Raw genomic sequence first — 12,251 nt, 5'->3', positions numbered from 1 at the left:
AAATATTACAACTAAATTAAGTCTTTTACACATATTGTTCATTTTTATTATTTCTTTCTATAGTTAGAATGTGCTTAACGTAACATGAATAAATATAAATATAACAGTTAAATAAGGTATGTGTTCATTAAATTTGATACAATTGTATTAATATTAAAAAATTAATCTTTTGTGTTGTATTATACTCATTTAAACTAACGCTAATTTGTCCGACTCTAATATTTAAAAGTTAATTTATGTTTTTTTTTAAAGTATAAGTACCTTTATATCAAAGAATATTTGTATCTTTTAGATTAAGAGAATTGTTAGGAATTGTTACACTTATGTTACATATAGTTCTCATCCTATCATTCTTTTACATGTCTTACAAAAGTGTTTCAAAAAAAAAGTTTTAAACCACAAGATGGTGGTCATTAAATTGTCAACTTATACATGTTTTCCTACTAGCTTCGTGAAAAATTTTAAAAGCTATATTTAAATTTTACAAACAATTGGAAACAAAAGAAACAACGAAAGCACAATAAAAATTACATTCTAATGGAAATAAATAAAATAATTAATTTAAAATTAGAAGTCGTGTAAATTTTGGATCTGAATGACAAATTCTATATGAGAAACTAATAAATCAAATCACTATATATTTTAAGATTAAATAATTTAAACAAGAACAAAATAAAATTGTACAACATCAATTATAAAATTAGAAGTATTTAAAAACTATCTGAGTGAATGATGAATGTACTTCATTTATTTATTTAATATTATATATATATATATATATATATATTAATTATATCTTGTAACAATATAATATTTTAGAATTATATAATAACAATAATTAATAATAGTCATTATAATTTTTGCAAAAATGGAAAAGGTAAGATTGAAAAATAATTTTTATTTTTATTATTATTATTATCTAATTAATAGATAGATTTGAAATATAAAAAAAACTGAGAGTTGGATGTAAAAGAATAATTTAATTGTTTGTAAAATAGTACGTGAATAGGTGCAATATTTTACACCAAATTTGAAAGTAAAAATTATATTTAATTTATAATTATATTTCATTTTCTTCAATTTTCTTCAATCAAATGAAACTAGCAGTAACTTTACAAAACTAATAAAATTTATCTTTACAATTTAATTTTACAGGAGATTGAGTTTAATGAATTAAATATATTCATCTTTAATCACAGATGTTAACAAACATAATGGGTAAGATAATTAAGTTTATATTCATGGTAATTTTATCTTCCAACTTTATTCATAAAAGATATCTATATAAATTCATTCTAACTTTATATTCTAACAGTAACTGGCACATTATTAATGTTTTGCACAAGTACACAAGTCCAATAACTAGCCAAAAGAGTTCAATAAGTTTTAAATTAATAAAAATAAAAACCAACTAAAATTAAGTTTGAAACACAATCCTCACTTATAACTTATTACATAGTCTCACCTTAAATATACAAATAGCATTCTTTTTACACCTTTAGCCTTATTAAATGTCTTAAAAGATGAACTTCTAAACAAAATCATAAACAGAAATTAAAAAATAACAATTTGATGTCACTTTATGAATATAAAGAATATCACCAAGGTCTTTTCCTACAAATTAAATATATATTAGAATTTAATTACATAAAATACAAGTACACTTTTCAAGGGCACTGTGTTGAAACCCTAATCCCACGCTGTCTACGGATAAAGTTAGAAAGTCACTTCCTAGGGTTTGAGAAGAAAAGATTGCGCCGACTTTTCAATTGTTCCATTTTCTCTCATCCCAAAGTTGAAAACCCAGCCTTTGAAAATGGCGGAACCTTCAGCAAAAATCCTTAGACAAACCCTAGAAGAAACCCTAAATGGAGAAGCTGATAACATTGATAGACTCAGTGCACTTCCCGAATCTGTTCTTCTCTCCATTCTCTCACGCTTGGAACTCAAAGAAGCTGCAGCCACCTCAGTTTTATCCACAGCCTGGAGAGACCTTTTCTTACAACTTCGCCATATTCAGTTAACTTTCAATGGAAATGGCCATCCTTCTGACCATCCTAGACTCTTTCACCTCTTCACACTCTTTGTTAATAGAATGCTTCGAGAGAGAAACCCAGAAGTACCCATCAGAGTTATCAGGCTAACTGCGAGGAATTTCACTGAAATGATGAAACCAGATTATAAATCATTGATGATGTCCACAGGTGCTGCAATGTCCGCTTGCAACGTGAAAACCATTGATTACACTATTGGTAACTGTAGTGTAACTACTGAGGCATCTTCAATTCCTCTTCCACCTGCAATGTTTATATCAGAGACTCTAAGTGGTTTGCGTCTACTTCTTCCTGAGGGGTGGAATCTACCAGAAAAAGTTTGGTTGCCGAAGCTAAGGTATGTTCACTTCATTCCTTTTAGATTGGTGGATGAGAATTGTGTTCAGAGGTTTCTCGATGGGTGCCCTAGGCTAGAAAATATGATGCTTGTGATTAAGGATGAGATCAAGGTCAAAACTCTTTGCATGTCAAGTTCCATCATGAAATTTGTGATTCTTGGTTGGGATCTGATAGATGAATCAGAGACTAGTATTACTGTGAAGTCTGAAAGCCTTCTTAGGTTGACATTATCTCTCAAGGGAGCTCACAAAGTGAATTTGGATGCACCAAATCTGAAGTTCTTCTCCATTAAGGGTCAAGCGGTTGAATTGAACATGATTCAAAGTGTTCCTTCAATTGAAGAGGCAGTCATAGCTGCTGATTGTATGTTTCAGTTCTCAGATTGGACTGTCTTTTATTCACGTTGTGACAAAGTTTGTACCTTTTTTGGAGAGTTGCAAAACCTGACACTACTCCACATATCAGAACCCATCATGAAGGTTTTCATTTATTTTTGTTTGTTTAGTTTGTCTTGTGTTAAGGAACTGAAACTTTGTTTCTGTCATCTAATTCTTGTTTATATGTTTGAAGGCTCTATATATTTCTAGACCGGTGATGCCCACTTTCAGAAACATGTATAAGATAAAGCTTGTCCCTGATTATTCTAATGAAGAATTTACCCGTTACTGGGTTGCAAATGTGTTATTCAACTTGTTTCAAAGATGTCCAAACCTTAAAGTGCTTTCCTTTGAGAAGGTGAAGGAATGTTGTGTTTGGTATTTCAGTTTAATTGCTATGCATTTTTCAGTTACTTATACACACTCATATATACAAACAGGTGTTCGACAACTACTTTGGTGATGTTGATCTTGAATCTGTGTTCCCTATTAGCATAGTTCAAAATCTGAAGGAATTAGAAATTTTTGACTTCAAAGGTCGAGAAATAGAATACAAGCTGGTAGAATTTTTCATGAACAACGGATCATCTTTAGTGATTGTTTCTCTGAGAAAAGATGTTTTGACGCCAAAAACTTATACTTGGACGCGAAGACAGCAAAAGAGAATTCTCTCCTTTTTGACATGCTCAGAAGAATGTAAGGTTTTATTCAGATAGAAGTTGGATTTTATGAAATCCCCATGGCAACAAGTCTATCTCTTTAAGAGTATGTTAATTTGGCTATTAGATCAACGTTTAATTTAGTTGCAGATTTAGAACAATGATGTTTTCTGTTGTATTTCGATTTTCTTGCATTTGGATTTGGTTTTCTCACGTAGTGAATGTGAAGAAACCAAGTCTTATTTTCCTTCTTTATCTTTCATTCTTTCATTTTTTATTCTGTCGCATTGTCAGAATAGTATAACATGTAAATGCTATTTTTTAAGCAATCCTTTATTTATTCATAGAGGATCTTTAATGGTCGATAAAGATCTTACATGTAAGTATATCATTTACAAGATTTTACAGTAGAGAGATAATATTTTCACCATGATTTTTTTTTTTTTTTTTCAAACTCTTAATATCTCCAAATTCTTTTCTATTAAAATAAGAGCTCATTATACAAAATACAATGTATAATAATTTACACAAAAATATATCTTTTAAAAAGACTTATAAACATAAATTTATGTCTCAGTAAGCTTAACTTTTTATACAGGTCGACATTTTTTAAACTTAGAAGATAGACAAATTTAACATTTGACCTCATTATAACAAGTTTAATATATACTACTACTGTTGTTAACTTTATATATTTTTTCTTCTAAATCTCTCGTCCATTATATATTTTTTGTTTAGACTTATGAAATCAACCGTGCAAATACCACACCATGGTGGAAAACCCTAACTCAATGTTTTTGAAGCTGATGGCTATATACTCTTTCACCTTTTTACACAATCCTCCTTATATCTAAAGTTCAGTGTTACTGTGAAGTCTTAAAGTTTTGAGATTTTCATATGCTGTCTTAGAAACACAATAGCTGCTGAATTTCAATTTTCTATTTGCCAATAAGAATAACTCGAATTCACGTGCTCACCATGTATTAAAGCTGCTGAATTTCAATTTTCTATTTGCCAATAAGAATAACTCGAATTCACGTGTTCACCATGTATTAAAGTTTTTATAGCATGCGAAGTGTTCACCATGTATTAAAGTTTTTATAGCATGCGAAATACCTGAGTTTGTCAAAAAAAACAGTATAAAGATGTACTTTTGTTAGTCTCGTTTAATTTCACTGTCTTTCAAGTTTTCATCAATGCAAGCTTTTATCTAATTCTTGTTACTTATAAGAACTAAAAGTTCTCCTTGCCTTTGTGAGGTGTTTATAGGAGGTAAATTGTGCTGGATATATTCATTTTATGTTGAGTTCTTAGGCATTGAGTTAATAGAAGCTAAAAATTTAAAAACTTATTCATCAAGATGATAAAATATTTTTTAAGAAAATCTCCACTGTGCAGAACAAAAGTAGGTATGTTAGAACAAGTATTTGATTGTTAGCATACTTTATGATATGCAAAAGTTTCATTACTATTATAAACTACGGAATGATTTATACAAAACACATATAACAGAGTTATATCCGTTATAGAGGATTCGAGAAGGATCGAGAATGAAGTAGAATTTGGAGTGTTGTATGCATGTAAATCTTTATACACATCTTTTATACACATCTTTTGAGGACTTTAAATATAGGTCGGTTGGAGTAGCCAATTGCTTCTTGTTCATAGAAAGAACCAGTAGCAGATACTGTCATCTGCTCCCTCACCAGAGCTAGACCTGCAACAGTTTTTGTCTTCTCTTCCCCTCCCACCTAGACTCTATTACAAACAATTATTTGATGCTGTTTGTTGTTGGGTTACTTATTAGGAGACAGTAGGATTCTTTTTGAGTTCTTCAATGTGTTTGATCGATATATTCGATGCAGTTTCTTTCGTAGTTATCTAATGTGATTGTTCTAATTAATTTTAAAATAAAAGATGGTTAGACAGTTGAACTCTATTTTTTTTTTATCATTTTTACCTCGTCATCCAAGTTTTTATTTACTTTTTAAAAAGATGGTTAAAGAAAATAAAGAAGGGAGAAATGCATCAAGAAAAGGAAAGAAATTATCGAGATAAGGAAGGGTCTTACGAACAAAGGTTTCATCTCCACTACATGGGACATTAACCAGAACCTGATCAAAGAACAATTGGGCTTCATATAACAACATACAACATCTAGGAGTGACAAATTTTATAACTATATTATTTATAGCCAAACATACAATATATGAGTAGTTATAAATTGATTATAATGTTCTTAATCTCTTGATGTCGGTGACGAATATTGACGGAGAGTTAAAATAATATAATTAAAATTTATATATTTAATTATTGTCATTAAAGTAAAGATAATGAATACATAATTTAGTATAATCATAATTATATAAATAAATAATAATTATTGTCATTTTTTCTTTCATATTCTTTTGAACTCATTAATAATTGGACCAGAACTAAAATTTTCATCTATTTCTTTTTCAATGTAAATAAACAAATTGTCAACAAAAAATTCACCTTCCATCTTTATTTAGCAATCTTGTTTTGATAATCTTCATTACAAAAAACAATTTTTTTATTATAGTAATGACTCACTTGTAATTTTTTTAACTTTAACAAAAATAAATTATAATTTGACAATTGAGTCAGTAGTATCATGGTTCAGAATATCTATGAAAAAGTTGAATTTATTTTGTTTTCATCTTCACACAATTTCTCTTTTTATCATTTTTAAAATATGAAGAGGATCTGTCCTCAGATCAAGAGGGTTGTTAAAGGCTCATAACAACCAAATTGTAGGTTCCACCAGGATCAAACACATATCTGCAATAGTCATCAAATAAAATGGCAAAAAATTCACCTTCCACTTTATTTAGCAATCTTGTTTTGATAATCTTCATTACAAAAAACAATTTTTCTATTATAGTAATGACTCACTTGTAATTTTTTGAACTTTAACAAAAAAAAATTATAATTTGACAATTGAGTCAGTAGTATCATGGTTTAGAATATCTGTGAAAAAGTTGAATTTATCTAGTTTTCATCTTAACACAATTTCTCTTTTTATCATTTTTAAAATATGAAGAGGATTTGTCCTCAGATCAAGAGGGTTGTTAAAGGCTCAACCAAATTGTAGGTTCCACCACGATCAAACACATATCTCCAATAGTCATCAAATAAAATGGCATTAAAATCATAATGACCATGCAGTATAATTGATTGTGCACTATGTGAAAATAGACTATAAAATCGAAAAAAGTTGATAATAGGCCCACTTCACAAAAAGAGTGTCTTACACTTTGACTTGGATTATTTTTGAAAAGAATTTTAAAGTCAAAGTGTGTTTTGGCACAATATGTTGAGGAAGATGAAATAAGTGAATGAGATGAAGAACAAAAAGTTTGAGAAGGAAACAAAACAAAAAATTTAATGAAAAAGTGAGAAGAGTTTAAAGATTTGAGAACTCCCTTTGAAAATTGGGTCTTCATGGAAGGAATTGGTGAAGAATTTAACACCAAATCCCTAACAATGAGTTCCCTTGGGTTTGAATTACTCTTTAACTCTACCACTTGTGATTTACTTTCAAACTCATTCTCTTGTCTTATTTTCTCTCTTGCTTCAAATTATTTTCTCTCATTCTCTTCTTTGGCTTTTCTAAGACTCACCTTTTTTGCCTTTTCTTCCTCATCTCTTTTCTTTTTCTATTTTATCTCTTTTTTCTCTTGTTCTCTTTTAGCACGAAGCTTCTCAAGCTTTTCTTTTTCTCTCTTCTTTTCAAACTCTCGAAGCTTTTCAAGTTTTGCTTGCTCTCTCTTTGTTCACTCAAGAGCATGTCCAAATTGTGCTTAAAATCTTTTTCTAGTCTAGAAAACTTAACAAGATTTTGGATGAATGCATCACCTATGTCAATGAAGTTTTCTATCCTAGCTTGTTACTCTCTAGTGATCCTAAATGAAGGGGAAATGAAATGTTTCCACATGCATGCTTTGAATTCATAAAATGTATTAATGCATGATTATCTCCCCTTTTACACTCTAGACTATCTCTTTTGCCACCACTTATATACACGCCCTATAAACCTAGAAGTAACATGCCTAAAAATATCAAATTGACTATATTTACTAAACAATGGTTGCACCAATTTCTCTATATCCCACATCCAATTTCTAAATTATATTGGTCATATATCTTCCCCAAAGAATGAAATGTCACTATGAATGGTATGATGCAACTCATTACTACTATGCCTACCTACATGCACATTACTATGCTTACTTAAATGCACACTACTGTAAGGAAAACTCATTTTCAAACAATTTTTTGAAACACTTTTATCCAAACAATTTTTCACAGAGAGACTTGAAGAATTTCTAAAGAGAAAATGGAGTGAAAATGGTCTAGAAATACTCCCAGGAAAGGGAGGTGAGACTCTTGGACAAGCTTAGAAACCAAGTCTTTCCTAGCCAAAGATTTCTAAACAACTTTCACAAAAAATCTCAATAAAATTCTAAGGAAAACAGATTGTGTGAAAAATAATTTTTCAAAGTGTGTGGACTCCTATGACGAAAGGAAGGTCAAATTAAGTGTTGAAAAATTTTATACCTATATACCATGGAGACGTAAAACATAAATTCAACATGCATATCAAAAGCACAAGCAAAACCTGGACATGAAAAACATAAAGACGGAAAACTGAACAAGCATGAAAACATAAACTAGACAAGAAATCCTAAGTGGAAAGATTGAGTGGCCTTTGGAACCCCTTAATTCTCCACACTAGACGTTAAAAATATTACAAACCAAGCTAAGGATGGGATTGCTCTAAAGCATTTTCCCACCTAAGCCAAATGAAACAACAAAACAGAAATCTGAAAAGAAAAAATACACAAAATCTGTGATATGAAAACAAAACAACACAACAAGAAAATAAAAGAAAGTGGTTGGATTCTTCTTCTTGCATGAGCTCTCTCGGTCCAGCCCCAAAATGTATCCCTCAAGTGTTTGCACTCCTTTGAAGTCCCAGCTCACTCCACAATTCCTCTTGGCAGTTTGCTCTCAAAATAGAATCACTCACAACTCCACCTTTAAGAAGAGGCGTCAGCTACAAGGCTGCCAAAAATAGTGAAATTGCAGAATCCCAAAATAGAACAAGAGCAAAAAAAGCTGCGTGAGAGTAAAAAAATCAGAAAAAACAATAAAAGCTCAAATATGAGGCAAGGACAACATCAAATGATGAATTTAATAGACAAACTCAAAGGATAACCAACAAAGACAATCAAGAAAACAACCTAGCAAAGAAAGAAGCCACACAAAAGGAACCTAAGGAAGGTGTCTAGAATAAGATCAACAAAACCAAAATCAAACAAGACTAAAAAGCAAGTTAAATCAAGAGCATATGCAAATGACATTGAAAAGAACAACAATAACTCTGTGAACTGTGTGACACGTTTAGCATACTAATGAAACAAGCAATGTCATATTCCAACATTGTTTTTCAAATTATTGTCAAATTCTTTTTCTATCTTAGTAAAATCTGTACCACTGACTTTCTTTCTTTTCTTTTCAAACGCTCAAATATCTTTTGACTGTAGCTCACAAAATTTTAGTGTTCCAATTCCAATTCAGGTATCAATTGCACATGACAGAATTCAAAGTTGATTCAACTTAAAAACAACAATGATGAAAACACATACAGGATGCAACAGTCTTGAATCAAACCTAAACACAGATCACAAGATTTGCAACATTTTAAGTGATTTGGCAATCTAAAAATCTGGACATGGATGATTAAAGAAAGTAGCAGCAAATCAAAGCAAGAGCACCAAAATTATGGATGCAATCAATGAATCAAGGCCACAACAGAGGCACTCAAGATTAAATGAAAGCTTGATACCACGACTGCATTCAATTAGACCAGACAGAAACAAGAAACGAAAACAAGTTTAGGGACATTATTCTAATAAAATAGAAGCTCCCAAAAGAAAAATTGCAACCCCAAAAAAATTACATGGCATAGCTGAATCTAAGATACTATCAGATCAATGCAGCAAGTGAACAAGCTGAGGCACCAATTTGTGTTAGACCACAACAGCAAATATGATTGTACAAAAGCACTTCTCAGATATTAAGGTAAGTAATCAACAGAATATGAATTTCATGTACAAGCTTCTCGGTCCAATCAGAAACTATAGGTTTGAATCAATTGCAATGGTACAAGACTCATAAAGACTATGCTAATCACAAAAAACAAGAAAATGTGACTTAGCGTTCAATTAATTGGCCAAAACAGATTGAATCTCAAATAAAGAGGAATCTAGTAAAATAGTAACACCACAGAGTAACTCAAGCTGACAGACTTCTCAAATCAATGAGCATAGTGAATTGAAACGGGTGCAGTCTTTAAAACTATTTTTAAAAAATAGAATTGCTTAAATGAATGTTGTTTCAAACACAAGCACATGTATCAGATTGAGTTTTCACATCAACATTGTAGATAACCAGAATCAAGCAACTCAGTGGAGATATTTCCAAATAGATTTGGCCAACAAATGGAATTTGAGCACAACAACAAATGCAATTGGACAGAAAATGGATTTAAAAAAAAAACAGGACAAAGCACACAACAACAAATTTAGTCGAAGTAAACAGGAACAATTTCAATGCACACTGCAAAACAGTTGCTAATGATCTAATAGCAAAGTCAGAACTCCAGAACATACACATGAACCTACTTACGCGAATGAAACAGTGACTGAAAGATATGCAACACTGAATACAGAACAGATTCTACTAACATCATAGGTTAACAACAAAAAAAGATAAGAGGTACTACTTCTATTGAATTCAGAACATGTGAACAACTACACATGACTTTAAGACAAACAGATTTTAAAATTCAAAGTTAGGTAAGAAAATTCAAAGAAACCTAAAAAACATGCATTGAGCAGTAGAATCAGAGAGCTAAGACATGTTTTACCATCAGGATTAATTCAAGAAAGCAGATCAAAGTGTTCGAATCAATTTCAGCAAAAAAAACCATAAAAACACAATTTCAACTCAAAAAAATCAACTCGAAAACTCAAGCAATCAGGAACAAGACAAGAATAAAAACAAATGTGAATGAAGACAAAATAAGATGAAGAATACTTAGCTTGCGACACTCCGAGAACTTATTGGCTCTGAATACCACTTGATGAGGTCGCGGTGTCGTTAATAGGTGGAATGTGGCTCCAATCGACGGGGAATGATCGGAACGGGCTCTAGTAGTCGATTTGTTCGGTGAAATCGACCGAATATGCAGCGAAAGACTCGATAAAGGACGATTCACTCTCTTTCTCTCACTGATCCTCACAACACTCACGGTGTTAAAACCCTAGGAGGAGAAATCCTCGTCTAAGGAGAAGGGGGAGCTGACGAATAGGGAATAAACCTCATATACGAATAGGGAATAAACCTCATATCATTCATCTAAGTTGTGTTACAAGAGGATGGCCTGCCTTTATATAGGTGAAGGATGTCATAAAATAGAAAAGAAGAAAGGGGAACGCCGTTCTAACAAGTTCCTAACGACAAAGGTGAGAAAACACATGAGCTACTAACAAACGTGAAGCTAATGGAAGAAATGCGTGAAGCAAACAAGCTCACGTGGAGTTAAGAAAGGGTTTAGGGACAATCCTAGCAGCGGCGTGTATGTGTGATGAAGGTGAGGCAACGCGTGAAGGATGAAAGAGCAACCCTAGCAACTGGTGTTGGAGGGTTGGGCTTGGTGAATGCTGAAACAAGGGGGCTTCTTCCTGCACCCCCAACCCTTTCTCTTGTACCCCCAAAACTTTCCTTATTCCCAGTTTTGCCCACGGTAAAAAATAAAAGAAGAGAAAAAATAGTAAAAAAATTTGCACCCCCTGCACCCCAAAGAATCTACTTTTACTACAGCCTTGCACCCCCAAAAATGAATCTCATTGACCTATTTGACCTAGCAGCAGCGGGCCATTTAAAATTTAGCCTTCCTCTTCTTTGCCTTCACTTGTTGCCTTGTGGAGTAGATATGAGCCGTAGCCGCAGAGCACCAGCAAGCAACACCACCACGAGTAGTTCCCTCCTTCAAGCCTTCTAGTTCTGCATTTATAGCCTTCCAGTTCTGCATTTAATCCACAATCCACACATCCAATTAAGTGTTCTCAATCTTTTTATTGATTTTTCTTGAATGATGATGTTGATTCATGAACCTGACTGCTGAATGTTGTATGCCATGCATGTATCATGTTTTAATCACTTTAATCTGCAACCCGTGAAGACCCATTTTGTTTTTCACTGAAGTTTGCCATAACGGATGTCGACATCCGCTTCAGAAAAGTATACAATGGATGTCGACATCCGTTTCATTTTTTTTTCTTATGAAACGAATGTCAAAATCCGTTTCAGGATTTTGAGAAACAGATATCAAGATCCGTTTCCTTTATTTTTTTTTGTTTTTTTGTGAAATAGATGTTGAAATCCATTTCACAAATTCCTGAAACGGATGTCGACATCCGTTTCGTTATTTTTTTTATTTGTTATGAAACGGATGTCGACATCCGTTTCAGGAATTTGTGAAACAGATTTCGACATCCGTTTCCTGTTTTTTTTTGCCATTGCGAATGTCGACTTTCGCTTTGCAAATTCCTGAAACAAATGTTGACATCCGTTTCTTTTTTTTTTTTTGGGTTAAATCATCCAGAGGTCCTCATTTTTGTAGTGAAATCTCAAATAAAGAATTGGCAATAAGTGAGGATGGTTTAGGCATATAAAATAAAGGAGTATATAGTGTAACATCCCTGGCTACCCCTCCTCGGGCCCCAGAGGCT

At 32.1% G+C, this 12,251-nt stretch overlaps 1 protein-coding gene across 1 annotated transcript; it reads left to right on the top strand.

Annotated features, from left to right (window-relative positions):
- The first annotated feature begins 1,690 nt into the window (after positions 1-1,690).
- On the top strand, positions 1,691-3,862 carry LOC114185924 (F-box/FBD/LRR-repeat protein At5g22660-like). Its single transcript, XM_028073888.2, has 3 exons — positions 1,691-2,872; positions 2,964-3,128; positions 3,211-3,862. Exons 1-3 carry the CDS (start codon positions 1,817-1,819, stop codon positions 3,484-3,486), a joined length of 1,497 nt encoding a protein of 498 aa, XP_027929689.2. The 5' UTR covers positions 1,691-1,816; the 3' UTR covers positions 3,487-3,862.
- The last annotated feature ends 8,389 nt before the right edge of the window (positions 3,863-12,251 follow it).

The sequence above is a fragment of the Vigna unguiculata genome, chromosome 5 (assembly GCF_037176805.1).
Source record: "Vigna unguiculata cultivar grain cowpea cultivar isolate G323 ecotype 2 chromosome 5, ASM3717680v1, whole genome shotgun sequence".
NCBI classification, from domain to species: Eukaryota; Viridiplantae; Streptophyta; class Magnoliopsida; order Fabales; family Fabaceae; genus Vigna; species Vigna unguiculata.
Note: the sequence above shows the minus strand (reverse complement) of the source record. Positions and strands in the feature narration are given on the sequence as shown.

Bases quoted from the DNA above. Each gene is read 5' to 3' on its own strand.
- LOC114185924 (XM_028073888.2), top strand. From the start codon at position 1,817: ATGGCGGAACCTTCAGCAAAAATCCTTAGACAAACCCTAGAAGAAACC. The intron at 2,873-2,963 runs GTTTTCATTTAT...ATATGTTTGAAG, and splicing joins TATCAGAACCCATCATGAAG to GCTCTATATATTTCTAGACC. The intron at 3,129-3,210 runs GTGAAGGAATGT...ATATACAAACAG, and splicing joins AAGTGCTTTCCTTTGAGAAG to GTGTTCGACAACTACTTTGG.